The sequence below is a fragment of the Polyergus mexicanus genome, unplaced genomic scaffold (assembly GCF_030449975.1).
Source record: "Polyergus mexicanus isolate NDT 795.1 unplaced genomic scaffold, iyPolMexi1.0 SCAF_25, whole genome shotgun sequence".
Lineage (NCBI taxonomy): Eukaryota > Metazoa > Arthropoda > Insecta > Hymenoptera > Formicidae > Polyergus > Polyergus mexicanus.
The window spans coordinates 2272711-2285189 of record NW_027223345.1 but is presented as its reverse complement, the minus strand read 5'-3'; the positions used below and the strand labels follow the sequence as shown (position 1 = coordinate 2285189).

General features: G+C 30.0%; 2 protein-coding genes across 2 annotated transcripts in view; both read left to right on the top strand.

The window, feature by feature from the left end:
* LOC138943228 (uncharacterized protein CG3556) overlaps positions 1-12479 on the top strand; it is a 104981-nt gene that overhangs the window by 38060 nt on the left and 54442 nt on the right. The window contains 1 exon segment of the mRNA XM_070313837.1: positions 8660-8773. Coding sequence (XP_070169938.1) covers positions 8701-8773 — 73 coding nt within the window. The 5' untranslated portion in view covers positions 8660-8700.
* On the top strand, positions 6471-7720 carry LOC138943067 (uncharacterized). Its single transcript, XM_070313585.1, has 3 exons — positions 6471-6600; positions 6769-7250; positions 7697-7720. The coding sequence occupies exons 1-3, from the start codon at positions 6471-6473 to the stop codon at positions 7718-7720; spliced, it is 636 nt and encodes a 211-aa protein (XP_070169686.1).

Below are 12479 nucleotides of genomic sequence, written 5' to 3'. Positions count from 1 at the left end.
TATCAGGTTTAATATAAGCAGGTAATTTATTTACAACAAATCTAAATATTGGTCCTTCCACAAAATTTGAATATACACACATATCAATGGTGTCCTTTGGACTTAGCGTCCCTTGGACTAACCCTTTCAGGTGTCTTTCAGATGTTTGACCTGAACTAAGAGTGACTCCCTTCTGGTTTTCACCTTTGAATACAGTTTCTTTACCCGACTCTATAACAGCATATTGTGGAATATCAAGGGCTTGACCTGAAATAAATATTTTACCAGAATGGGCTATTATTAATTTTACAGGACTATATACCCTTGTTTCATTATTATTCTTCTCAAATTTAAATTTGTTTATATCAAAAGCTAACGGTACTTCTTCTATGAGATTTATTCTTTCTTCTTCTATAAGATTTTTTAAGTTTTGAATAGTAAATACACCCTGGATTAGTAAACCTAGATTAATTTTACCAGGTTCTTTTTTAATAAGAGAAAGTCCTTCATTTTCAGAGTTTAACACCCTTGATTCTATTGCGTCAAATATTTTGTTCACTAATTTATCATTTTTATCAAATTCAATACTAATAGAACTCACTTCTAAATCAATTTTATATTTTGGTGCCCAGTTCTTTTTTTCTGTTTCTAGAATATTTTTAACTTTATATATGACATTCTTTTGAATATCTTCAGCTGAATTAAGACCTTGACCTAAATTAATAGTTATTGTATACTTTGTTAGTATCCTTCGGGCATAGCCTTCCTGGCACCTTTCATGCGCATCCTCTAAATTTAGTTCTTCCGGCACAAATAAAAATGTAATTTCAGATGATAAAGCGTCCTTTGGACTTAGCGTCCTTGGACTTAGTCTTTCAGACGTTCTTTCAGACGCATCCTTCGGACTATGCGTCCCCTGTACTAAGCATTCTTTGGACTTAGCGTCCCTTGGACTTAGTCTTTCAGACTTAGCATCCTTTAGATTTAGTCTTTCAAATACCTTTTCGGCGCCTTTAAGGTGCCCTTCAGACACCCCTTTAACGCTTAGACTTTCTGACGTGTTATCATATCCAGGAATATATATATCTACCAACCCTATTTCACCAAACTTTATGTGTTTAAGTTTATCAAAACTAAAAGATACACCATCTTTTAAATTTCCTTTCAGTTTGTACAGCATTTATTAGCAATTAATTTAATTAATTTAAAATTAATTAAAAATATTGAACTATCATTCTACTCATAACCATATCATAAGCTATAGTCTTTTGGTTTACAAATACTACATAACAATTTAATCCCTTGAAAGATTTGGAAGAATCAGCAATTAAAATTTTTGGTAATTTCTCCACAGTGGAAATACTCTTTGGTTTATTCCTCAAATCAATATTAAAAAAGCAATTATATTTTATAAAATTGTCAACCGTGTGAAACTGAGAAATCATTCTATCAGGACCATATAATGCTTCATCGTATTCTGAACTTGAACGATATAACTCATAATAATCTCCTTTTTCAATTTCATAATTTTGAGGTTCGGAAGGATGTCTTTCTTCTCCATACAATATTTGAATATTTTTAATATTAGCATGGTCCCAATTTGTTGGATTCTCATTTTGGTCGTACAGAAATTTATCTTTTATAAAGAAAACAAATGCCCAGTTTGGTTCCTGAGTAAAAACAAAATCATTTAAGGACATACGTAAAGTATTTAAATCTGGTAATCCTCGATATTCTACACACTGAAAGCATTTATATGTAAACCCATATTTACCAGCTAAACTAAAATGTTTCAATTCGTCTATCAAGTTTGTCGTTGTAATTTCATCATATTCAATATACCAAACTTTTAAACAATAACTTTCTAAATTAATTTTTCCGCGAGGTGGGGCTATTTCGGCGTCACTAAATGTAAACAATGAGTCACTCAAATCATCTTTTAAAGTCATTACAATGTGTATGTCTACACCAAATATAGGCCCACTTATATCATCAAAGAAACCAGGAATTAAATCTCCCATATCAATTGTAGGATAAAACAAACCATCACCCTTAATCAAACCATATTTTTTCTCAGCGATAAAACCACTTGCTTGACCACTTCCTTCATCTTCGTTTGAAATATTAGCGCGCTTTTTCAATGTACTAACATGACCAACGTTATAATTATTATCCAACTCAGTATTGAACATTGAAACTTTAATCAAACTCCACATGTACGCAAAATAATTGTTAACTAAAAAGCTAGTTGTACCTTCAGGATAAGCACTTCCATCTTCCTTTGTAACTCGTATTTTTGGTAAATTTCTTGTTTTGTTTGACATAAAACCATGTTTATCATTAAATTTTATATGAAAATCATATTTCTTGCCATGCCTTTTAATTTCAGGATAAATATACTTGTATTGTAATTTCACAATTTTATCTTGATATTTTTCAAACAAAAGGTCTTGAAGTGAACTATGTTTTGATGCCATTTATAAGATTTATTTTTTGAGAGCTTTTATATACTATGATTTCTTTGAATCACATTTGTAACAATTTGCTATTAAAATATATGTTATATTTTATGTATGTAATCTTCATTTACATTTTTATTTTCTTTATGCTCACGCATTGATTTTGTTTTTGTCTTACACTTTAGGTAATATATCAATGTCATTTACTTTTAAAAAGGCTTAGTCCAAGGGATGATTAGTCCAAGGGGCGCTTATAGTATAAAACATCCTTAATATCACCTATTCCAATTGTTTTTATTATATCTTTCCATTTTATTTTTTTAACTCCCAACAAATAAAGAACTATTATACATAAATAACCACAAACAGCTGGATCACTTTTCTTTTGTACTTTCTTTGTATTTATAATGAGTCTATTTCCTCTGAAATAATTTTTCAATTCTATAGGTGCATCTCTCCCTACAGAATCAAAATAATATATATGATTTTTATTTTTGAAATAGCAAACCCAATGAAAAAAAAGATTAACAATACCACACTCATTTTTTCTAATTTTCCTAGGTAATTCATTTAAATTTAGACGTTTCTAAAATTAGGTATTTTAAGTTTTTTTACATATTGTTTTATATCATCATCTGATAAAGCTTTTAATATTAAATTTTTAACTTCTTTTTTAGATAGGTTGAGTTCTGCACCTTTATTATTTTCCATTTGTCTAAATACTTTATTTGCATTTCTAATAGATAATGATGGAAATAGTCCATAATAATCAGTATTTGTTTTTTTAACATGTTTTGAATTCAATTTAATTTTTTCACCTGTATCATAAAACCAAGCTTTCTTCAATTTTTGTTTTTGATAAGATGATAGGTTTAATTCCATTTAATAACGATATTTAAAGAGTGATGGTTGATATTTTGGTGTGTTGAAAGTTTCTTCACGTGGGATATCGAAATTATAATGTACAAAGGGCTTGACCTGAATTAATGGCATCATTTTATCTGCCTGAGTTTTATCTACATGGGTTAATCCTTCTTCGCGTCCTTCGGATGCCTTATTATTTCTAATCTGTTCTTTTAATGTTTCATCCAGAAATTTGTTCTCTTTAACTGTTCTATATATATCCATAATATATATATATATCCGAACTCATAAGATAATATAAACCAGCGAAAATCATTGGGAGAGCTGCTAACCAAGGAAAACCCCCTAAGTTCTTAATAGTTTTGCCAAATGCGTCCTTTTCACATTCAAGAACCGAAGGTTTGCTTGACATCAATCCAGTTGTTTTATATGGATGATTTTGATCTTCATAATATTTTAAAATGTTCTTAGCTAATTGTGGATTCTTTTTATATATTTCCAATGCCCTCTTTAATAATGATAACAAATCTTTTTCACTCATGTATCCCATTCCTAATTTTGTTTTTAATTTCATGGCATTTGTAACAACCCACGCCCAAAATCTTTCCGACTTACTAGCATCTGGTGACAATACTCTCATCCACGCTGCTTCTTGTAAGGTTTTATCTGCTTTCTTTATTTCACTATAATCTACATTTGGGTTTGTATAATAAAAAAGATCATGTTGTTTGCAATGTTCATCTAAAGGATTTATTCCTTTCCACCCCTTTTTTAATCTCTCCTCAACATTCGTAAAAGGCCCACAAGCATTATATCCCAGTAAATGCATTTCTGGAACCTTTCCGGTTAGTTTATTTGAAAGTTTATTAATAAAACCACCCCCTTTTTTACTTCCTTTGCTAATTTTTAACTCACTCATTTCTTCCCATAAATATCTCAAAATATATTCCCATTTTGTATATTTATTTGAAGCTGGTCCTTTACTAGGATCATTATCTTTATAAATTGCATTAGTTTTATAAACTATATTCTTATATTTTTTTATAGCATCTTTACCATAAATATCTTTGAAATTATATGGTACTTTTTTTTCTGTTAATAATTTTATTAAAGGATTAGTAAGTTGAGTTACTATTTTTATATTATTATCATCATAAAAAACAAGATTATCATTTTGTGTTACTCTTACAGTTTTATTCCCTATCATTAACCTATCATCATTGTCTCTGTCACGCCAGAATCCAAACGTTTCATCATAAAGATGGTTTTTATATTTATTCCATAAGGGGCCCCCTTCTTCTTTAATTCTTGGTGACATTGGAAAAGCTGATTTTTTATGTGAATGGCTCGAGCTAACAGATTGTACCTCGTCCAAAGGGTGCGTCTGAAAGACTAAGTCCGAAGGACGCTCGAAGGTCTCTTCAAATACTTCATCACTATCGTCAGTCTCTGTATAACCTTTAAGGAGTTTTATTATTTCTTCAAGTTTAGTATCATGATAAGGTTGTACATCTGTGGCGTCCTTCGGACTTAGCGTCTCTTGGACACCTTTCAGGTGCCTTTCAGGTGCAGATTTTAAACTCGAGTCCAGTTTATCAATCAATATGTTAATTTCTTTATTCGTTTCATCCAGTCTAGAAGTTATTGGTTTATTTTTTTCCTCTAAATCTATACTTTTTTTAGTATTTAAATTTCTTGCATTTTGAAATGTTTTTCTTAATTCATTTTGCTTCTTTTCTATTTCAGCCAGTTCTTGTGGAGTTGTACCCATCATTTCATATGTACTTTTAAATGATTTATTTCCAAAATTAAACCCCGTTTTCATGTTAAAAACTGGAGATTTGCATTCAAGAGGTTGTTAAGTGGCTTAAACATCTTATGAGTACAGTCTGTATTTAACATCTTATGTGTACATTCTGTATTTAACGGTTTTATATTTAACGGTTTTGTATTTGACGACGATAGTGAAGCACCTGAAAGGTTTAGTCCGTAGGACGCGTCTGAAAGACTTAGTCCGAAGGACGCATTCGACAATTCTGAATCAGTATTTAACAGTTGTCTTTTGTCTGACACATTACGTAAATTTCTTCCCATTTATAATAATAATATTAATTCATTATTTTTTTGAAAGAAATATTTATCATTTTTTGTTTTAACAATTCCCAAAAATCCATGTGGTTCTGACCAAGCTTTTTTACAGAACTTACAAAACGCTTCATATGTTAATTCAGAAGCCAATTCTTCATGTATTTTTTTTTGAGATTATCTCCAAACTCATTAAAAATAAACCACAGATTTGAATTTTTTCTAATTATAGGGTTTATTTTAGTGTATTTATGATATAATCCGAGAATACTAATATTTTTATGCCTTCCTTCACAATAATATCTTATTATTTTACTTTGATCTTTTAACATTCCATCATCAAAAATTACTAAACTATTTGATGCACATTCTTCTACTGGTAAAATTTTTTCCCAATTACCCTCAAATAAATAATCAATATCATATTTATCTTTTTCCAACTCTTTCTCTAATCCTACATAAGTAGGTTGGTCTATAGATGGACTATAAACATATAATTGTCTATATGGTAGCCATTTGTTTGCGACAAAGTTAGTAGATAAAAATGTTTTTCCACTACCCGATTCGCCTAGAATTATACCGCGTACTACATCTGGAAAGAATCCACCACCTCTTGTATATTTATCTATAAAATTAAAATGTTTCATTTTTAGGTGATGTTTAGACATTTATTAATAATAATAAATGGAAGAGTATTTTAAAAAACGAATGTATGTTTATCGAAAAAGTTATAAGTATTTTTTTAAATGTAAAATCGCTATATCACTTAGTAAAGCAATATTTGCGGCATCAAGTTTATCAGGTATTGCTGTTACACCATTATTTGCAATAAGTGCCATATCTGTTATAATTGAAATATTAGATAATGAATTCAAAACATCATTAAAATTAATGGATAGGCTTGATGAATATAAATTATCATTTAATTTTTATTGTGAGTTATTATATTTATTTGAGGCTCAACAAATATCTGAAGAAGAAATTCATTTACGTGAAAAAGATTTTATTAAAAATTTGAAATACTTTCCACGTGAAAAGTACTTAAAACAAATGAAGATAAATGGTTATTCTTCAATGAAATAAATGACCGTTAGTAAAAACGATATTATTGATGAATTACACAAACCAGCAAGGAGAAATTATCCAAGAAGATCTACTATTACATTAGGAATTGATGATCTTTGGCAGGCTGATCTTGTTGAAATGGATTCGGGTAACTTAAAGGGAATATCCAAAATTAATAAGGGATATAAATATTTATTAACAATTATTGATACTTTTTCCAAATTTGCTTGGGCAATTCCTGTTAAAAATAAAACTGGAGAAAGCGTATCAAAGGCAATGAGTATTTGTTTTAAAAACCTATCGAAAAACCTTTCAGGTGCTTCACATTCAAGAATCGAAAGTTTGTCTCAAGGGGTTGACCCGAACTCACAGCATAAACCACCCAAAAATCTGCAAACTGATAATGGGAAAGAATTTTATAATAAAGATTTTAAAAAACTCATGGAACAAAATAAAATTAATCATTATTCGACATATAGTGATAAAAAAGCTGCAATTGTTGAAAGATTTAATAGATCACTCAAAGAATTAATGTGGAAAAAATTCAGTATACAGGGTAATTACAAGTGGGTTGATATATTACCAAATTTGCTTAATATTTATAACAATAGAAAGCATAGAACTATAGGAATGACACCATGTGAAGCGTCTCAAAAACTAAGTCCGAAGGATGTGTCCAAAAGACACCTGAAGATGTGCCCAAAAGGCGCCCGAAAGGCACCTGAAAGACTAAGCCCAAGGGACGCTAAGTCCGAAGGACGCTTAGTTCAAGGGACGCGATTCAAAGTTGGTGATTATGTAAGGATTAATAAATTAAAACATATGTTTGAAAAAGGATATACACCTAATTGGTCAACTGAAATATTTGTAATATAGATAAAGTTTTTAAAAACATACCTCCATATTATCATATTAAAGATATGAAAGGTGAAGAGATTAAAGGAACTTTTTATGAACAAGAACTACAAAAAACTAAAATTCCAACTAACATCTATTTAGTTGCAATACATCTTTTTAATATTTTTTTAGTTGAAAAAATATTAAAAAGAAAAGGAAATAAAGTTTATGTTAAATGGTTAGGCTTTGATAATACACATAACCAATGGATAAATAAGAAGGATCTAATCACTTCGTAAGCATCCTTCGGACTTAGCGTCCCTTGGACTTAGCGTCCTTGGACTTGTATTATAATTGGTCTTAATTTATAATTAGTCTTGATTCAGAATTTAACACTCTTAATTCAGGTCAAGCACCTGAAAGGCACCTGAAAGGTTTAGTCCGTAGGACATTTAGTCCGAAGGATGCCCTTAGTTTCTTTCAATATTTTAGAAGTTCTTCTTTTTTTTTGTTGCTTTTATGAATGATTTTGGTGTTTTTTAGTTGATTTTGATAGAGGAAAAAATCTGCGCTAGAACATACCCTTTTGTATACTACTTCTCCACAATGTTAATCGTTATTTGAATTGCAGGAAATTTTGTAAAGAGTCCTAGGGAACTCTGGTTGTCAATATGGATAGAATTTCAGAATATGCAACCAGACCATACAAGAAATTTTAGACGCATCTTCCTTTGGAAGCGTGTGATAAAAAAAGCGTGAATATTGTATTTTATTACTATTAACCATATAGCTAATCTTTACAATAAAAACAAATTGAGTAATGCAAGAAAAAGTATTAAGAACAAAAAATAAGAAACTATACTACAGAATCAGTTATGTGTCTGTAAAGAAAAAAAAGGAATTACAGTAGATCACAGATTACTTATTTTTGATATATTGATAATGTCCGCATTCACTTTCACAAAATGAGATGATGATGTTCGTATTCACAATCACAATAAACCGCACCGTTACTTGTCTTTAATTGTGATAATGTCCGGAATGAGAAGATCACAAATATGTCATGGAACTAACAAATCTGTAGTTGCCGACAAAGCTCGTGCGTATTGTTATACTTGTTGCATGAGATCGAATGTTTTTGAATCCACAAAGAAACCCTCGAAAAAGAAAAATGAAATGATTCAATAATCCACGCATAATTAGCCAATACTGATCGACGGATTGTCAGGTTTCGTGATTGGGCCGAGGTTCAAGAGAATAGGCATTTGCTAGGGAAACGAATGCGTGAGAGAGAAAATGCAAACGAATGCATGAGTGAGTGACAGGCTGACTAGAAGTTGATAATGATGATTGCAATTTTTTCAATACAGGAACAACAGTATAAACGAAATTTGAGATTACTCCAAGGATAATGCGGGGAAGAGCAAATATGGCGGCTGTGATCCTTCTTCTAGGATGGCTATATGTTTTCGCTCGCGCAGAAGGTACGTATTTATTTTTGCACAAGATTAATACAAAGAATAATTTGAAATAACAAGGGTAAAGCCATTTTTCTATTAAATACAATATTCGAATTTAAAAATCATAGAAAATAAATAAGACATATATATATATATACATATAGGGTGTATCCTGAAAAGTGGGAAGTATTGCAATGGGGGTTCAAGACACAAAAATAAAAGAAAAAATTCAGATAAACATATGTCCGATACGACCTTGTTTTCAAATTATAGCTTGTTTTATTTTCCAATAGAGTTAAGATTGCATACTTGGATATCGATGGATAGACCGTGCTGGTCCTATTGCCTGGCCAGCTCGCTCTCCAGACCTGAATCTATTCGATTATTACTTGTGGAGGCATCTAAAATCCATTGTTTACAAAATACCCATTGACAACGTCGAGATACTTCGTCAATATGTTGAAGATGGTTGCCGGGAAATTCAAGCAATACCCGGAATTTTTGAAAAAGTCAGACAATCTATGATGAGACGTGTTGAAGCCTGTATTCAAGTTAGAAAAAGTCATTTTAAGCACTTCCTGTAACCGTAATTATATATCTTAATTCTGTTGAAAAATAAAACAAGCTATAACTTGAAAACACGATCATATCAGACATATGTTTATATGAATTTTTTCTCTTATTTTTGTGTCCTGAATTTCTCATTGCAATACTTCCCACTGTTTAGGGTATACCCTGTATATATACAGGGCGGCCCCGAACATTTCAGCCAAACATTGAGATCTTATAGGAAATTTAATTTTGAACAAAAAATTTCCTACAAACATGGATCGAAAAATACTTCCTTAAGAAGTTATCGCTCAAAAACGATGCAAAGGAAGAGCAAAAGATGAAAAGAAAATGAAATAAAAAGAAAATAAAACTTAATAAATTTCTTGAAAAAACGATAAAAATAAAAAATAAAAATCTTTTTCTTGTATGAAAATAAAATTAATTTTTTGGAACTAAAATAGCACGTAATAGTAGAAAATGAATAAAGATGTGAAAAAACTAACTGTTCCCAAAATGTCCCCTCCTAGCTCCAATACACTTCCGGCATCGAGTAAAGACCGATCTAATCGCTTTACGGATTTCCTTCTGATTCAACTTTAGTCAGTCAAACAATAAGTAACAAATGCACTTTTTGTACGTTTGAAGCTGGTTATATCAAAATCTATGGAACGTACAAAAATCATTTTAATCTCATTTGAAAGATAATTTAATTTTCTACATATTTGTTTGGGTACTTTTTGTTAAAAAACGCACATTTTTCATGATATTTGGAAAAATGTGTAAAATAATCACTATTTCAGAGGTTTTTGAGCGATTTGAACTTCTTAAGAAAACATTTTTCGACCTATATTTATACGAAATTTTTGTTTAGAATTAAATTTCCTATAAGATCTCAAAGTCTGGCTGGAACGTTCGAGGCCACCCTGTATATTTGGGGCATTATTTATAAAGCGATCCACCTAAATTTTCAAAGTTTTTCGATCATGCTGAAATTTGCACAAATTGTGGTATTGTCAAAAGCAAAATTGTTGCCCAAATTTTTTGGCCCACGACCAAATGAGTTTTCTCTTAACAAAGACTTGAATTTTTATCATTTGAGCTGTCGTGTTCAACTTCAAACGCCGATAAGTTCCAGTAGACTATTCTGATGTTAAGAAACAAGTAGTGATTTCGAAAGGTCTTTTTACGCCTTTTAATCTTATAAAATCAATTTTTAAAAAAGTTAAAATTTATTTAAGATTTCCGAAGAAAAAATAAAAATAATTTTTTCTCTAATTTGGACATTTCCAATTTTTTTTAAATCTTAAAAAAAGTAGAAATCTTGCCCTTTAAAACGAATCCAGGATCAAGATGGACAGATCTTTAATTTTCAAGATACAGTCCGTTTTAGGACCGAGCGCGTCACCCACGGTGCAACTTAGGCGCCATTGCAAGTGCAGACAGATGATCTGGTCAGTCCTATTGCTTGTAGCCAGATGTAGTGACTTCTCTCATACATTAAATATATTTAAAATACTGCTAAATACAAATAGAAAAAAAATATAATTTCATTGACGTTATCTCCGATGGATGCAATCTGAAAAATCTAAAATACAAATTTTATATCTGTGATCAGTTTTCTAGATATATTGTAGTTTCTCAATCATTCTACGACACACACATACTAAATTTCTATATAAATAGATAAATAAAAAAAAATTTATACTAAAATATAATGCCCATGGAATTTACATTGTGATTTTTAATGATCGTCATTGTTTTAATTATATATCTTGTTTACAAAAATTGAATTTATACGTAATACTTTATTTAACAACATATATGTTATGTGATACAGAAAAATACCTCCTATATTCCTCATTTTTCCTTTTTCTTGCTTTTACTCTGATATTTTTGTTTAACTAAAATATTGCGTATAAATTATATTTTTGTAAACAAGATATACTGGGTGGCCCATTTTAATCCATCTAGTCGAATATCTCAAAAACCAAGCCCGGAAGAGAAAAATGTTTCAAACAAAAGTTGTGTGGCTTCAAGGGGGCCATAAGATGGTGACAATGATTTGACCTTGGAAAATCATTTGAAGGTCATGTGAAGGTCAACTTTAAAATTTTAAATAGAAACCTCCATTTTTTATTTAATATTCTTATAGTTGACATCGAGAGCTTTCCAAAACGATATAATAAAGTATTTCTTCATTAAGTACTTTTTGAGTTATTTTATATTTTAATCTGACATATTCTGATATAAAAAATTAAATATTTCGTAAAATATTTAGTTTTTGATAATCTTACCGTAATACTTCTATGTACAGAATAATGAGACAAATCAATTAGTATAAAAAAAATTGTTTTTAAGAAAATTATTTACAATGTATTTTTTTAAACAATTATTTGTTTTTTTTGGCACTAATTAATTTGTCTTATTATTCTGTACATAGAAGTATTACGGTAAAATTATTGAAAACTGAATATTTTATGAAATTTACGAATTTTATTTTTTATATCAAAATATGTCAGATTAAAATATAAAATAAATCAAAAAGTACTTGTAAAAAAATACTTTATTATAGTGTTTTGGAAAGCTTTCAGCTACAAGAATACTAAATAAAAAATGGGGATTTCTATTTAAGATTTTAAAGTTGACCTTTACATGACCTTCAAATGATTTTCCAAGGTCAAATCATTGTCACCATCTTATGGCCCCCTTGAAGCCACACAACTTTTGTTTGAAACATTTTTCGATTTAACGCAGTGTTTCTGAGATATTTGAGTGGGTCCTTTAAAATGGGACACCCTGTATACAGGATATTCCATGTATATAAGGTGTCATAAAACTACTGTACTTCCTCTTAATGGCAAATTCCTTAGAACATTTCAAGACAAAAATCCTAATACAAAAATGTTGAGGCTATAATAGTTTTTAAACGGGAAGCGATTATATTTTACGAATGACAGAGCTAAAATTTTGCGTGCTCAGGCACGTCGAAATGACAATGAAAAAAAGTGCTTCTATGAATGGAGCGCCTTTTTTATGATATTATGACTATCGTATAAGTTTACAATAGCATTGTCATTATATGTTTTCCCGCTTCTCTACGCATTGCATTAGTACATTCTTTTTACGAATAATGGATGCAAGAAGGCATCTAAAAAATGATTCAAATAAAAATTTCCGA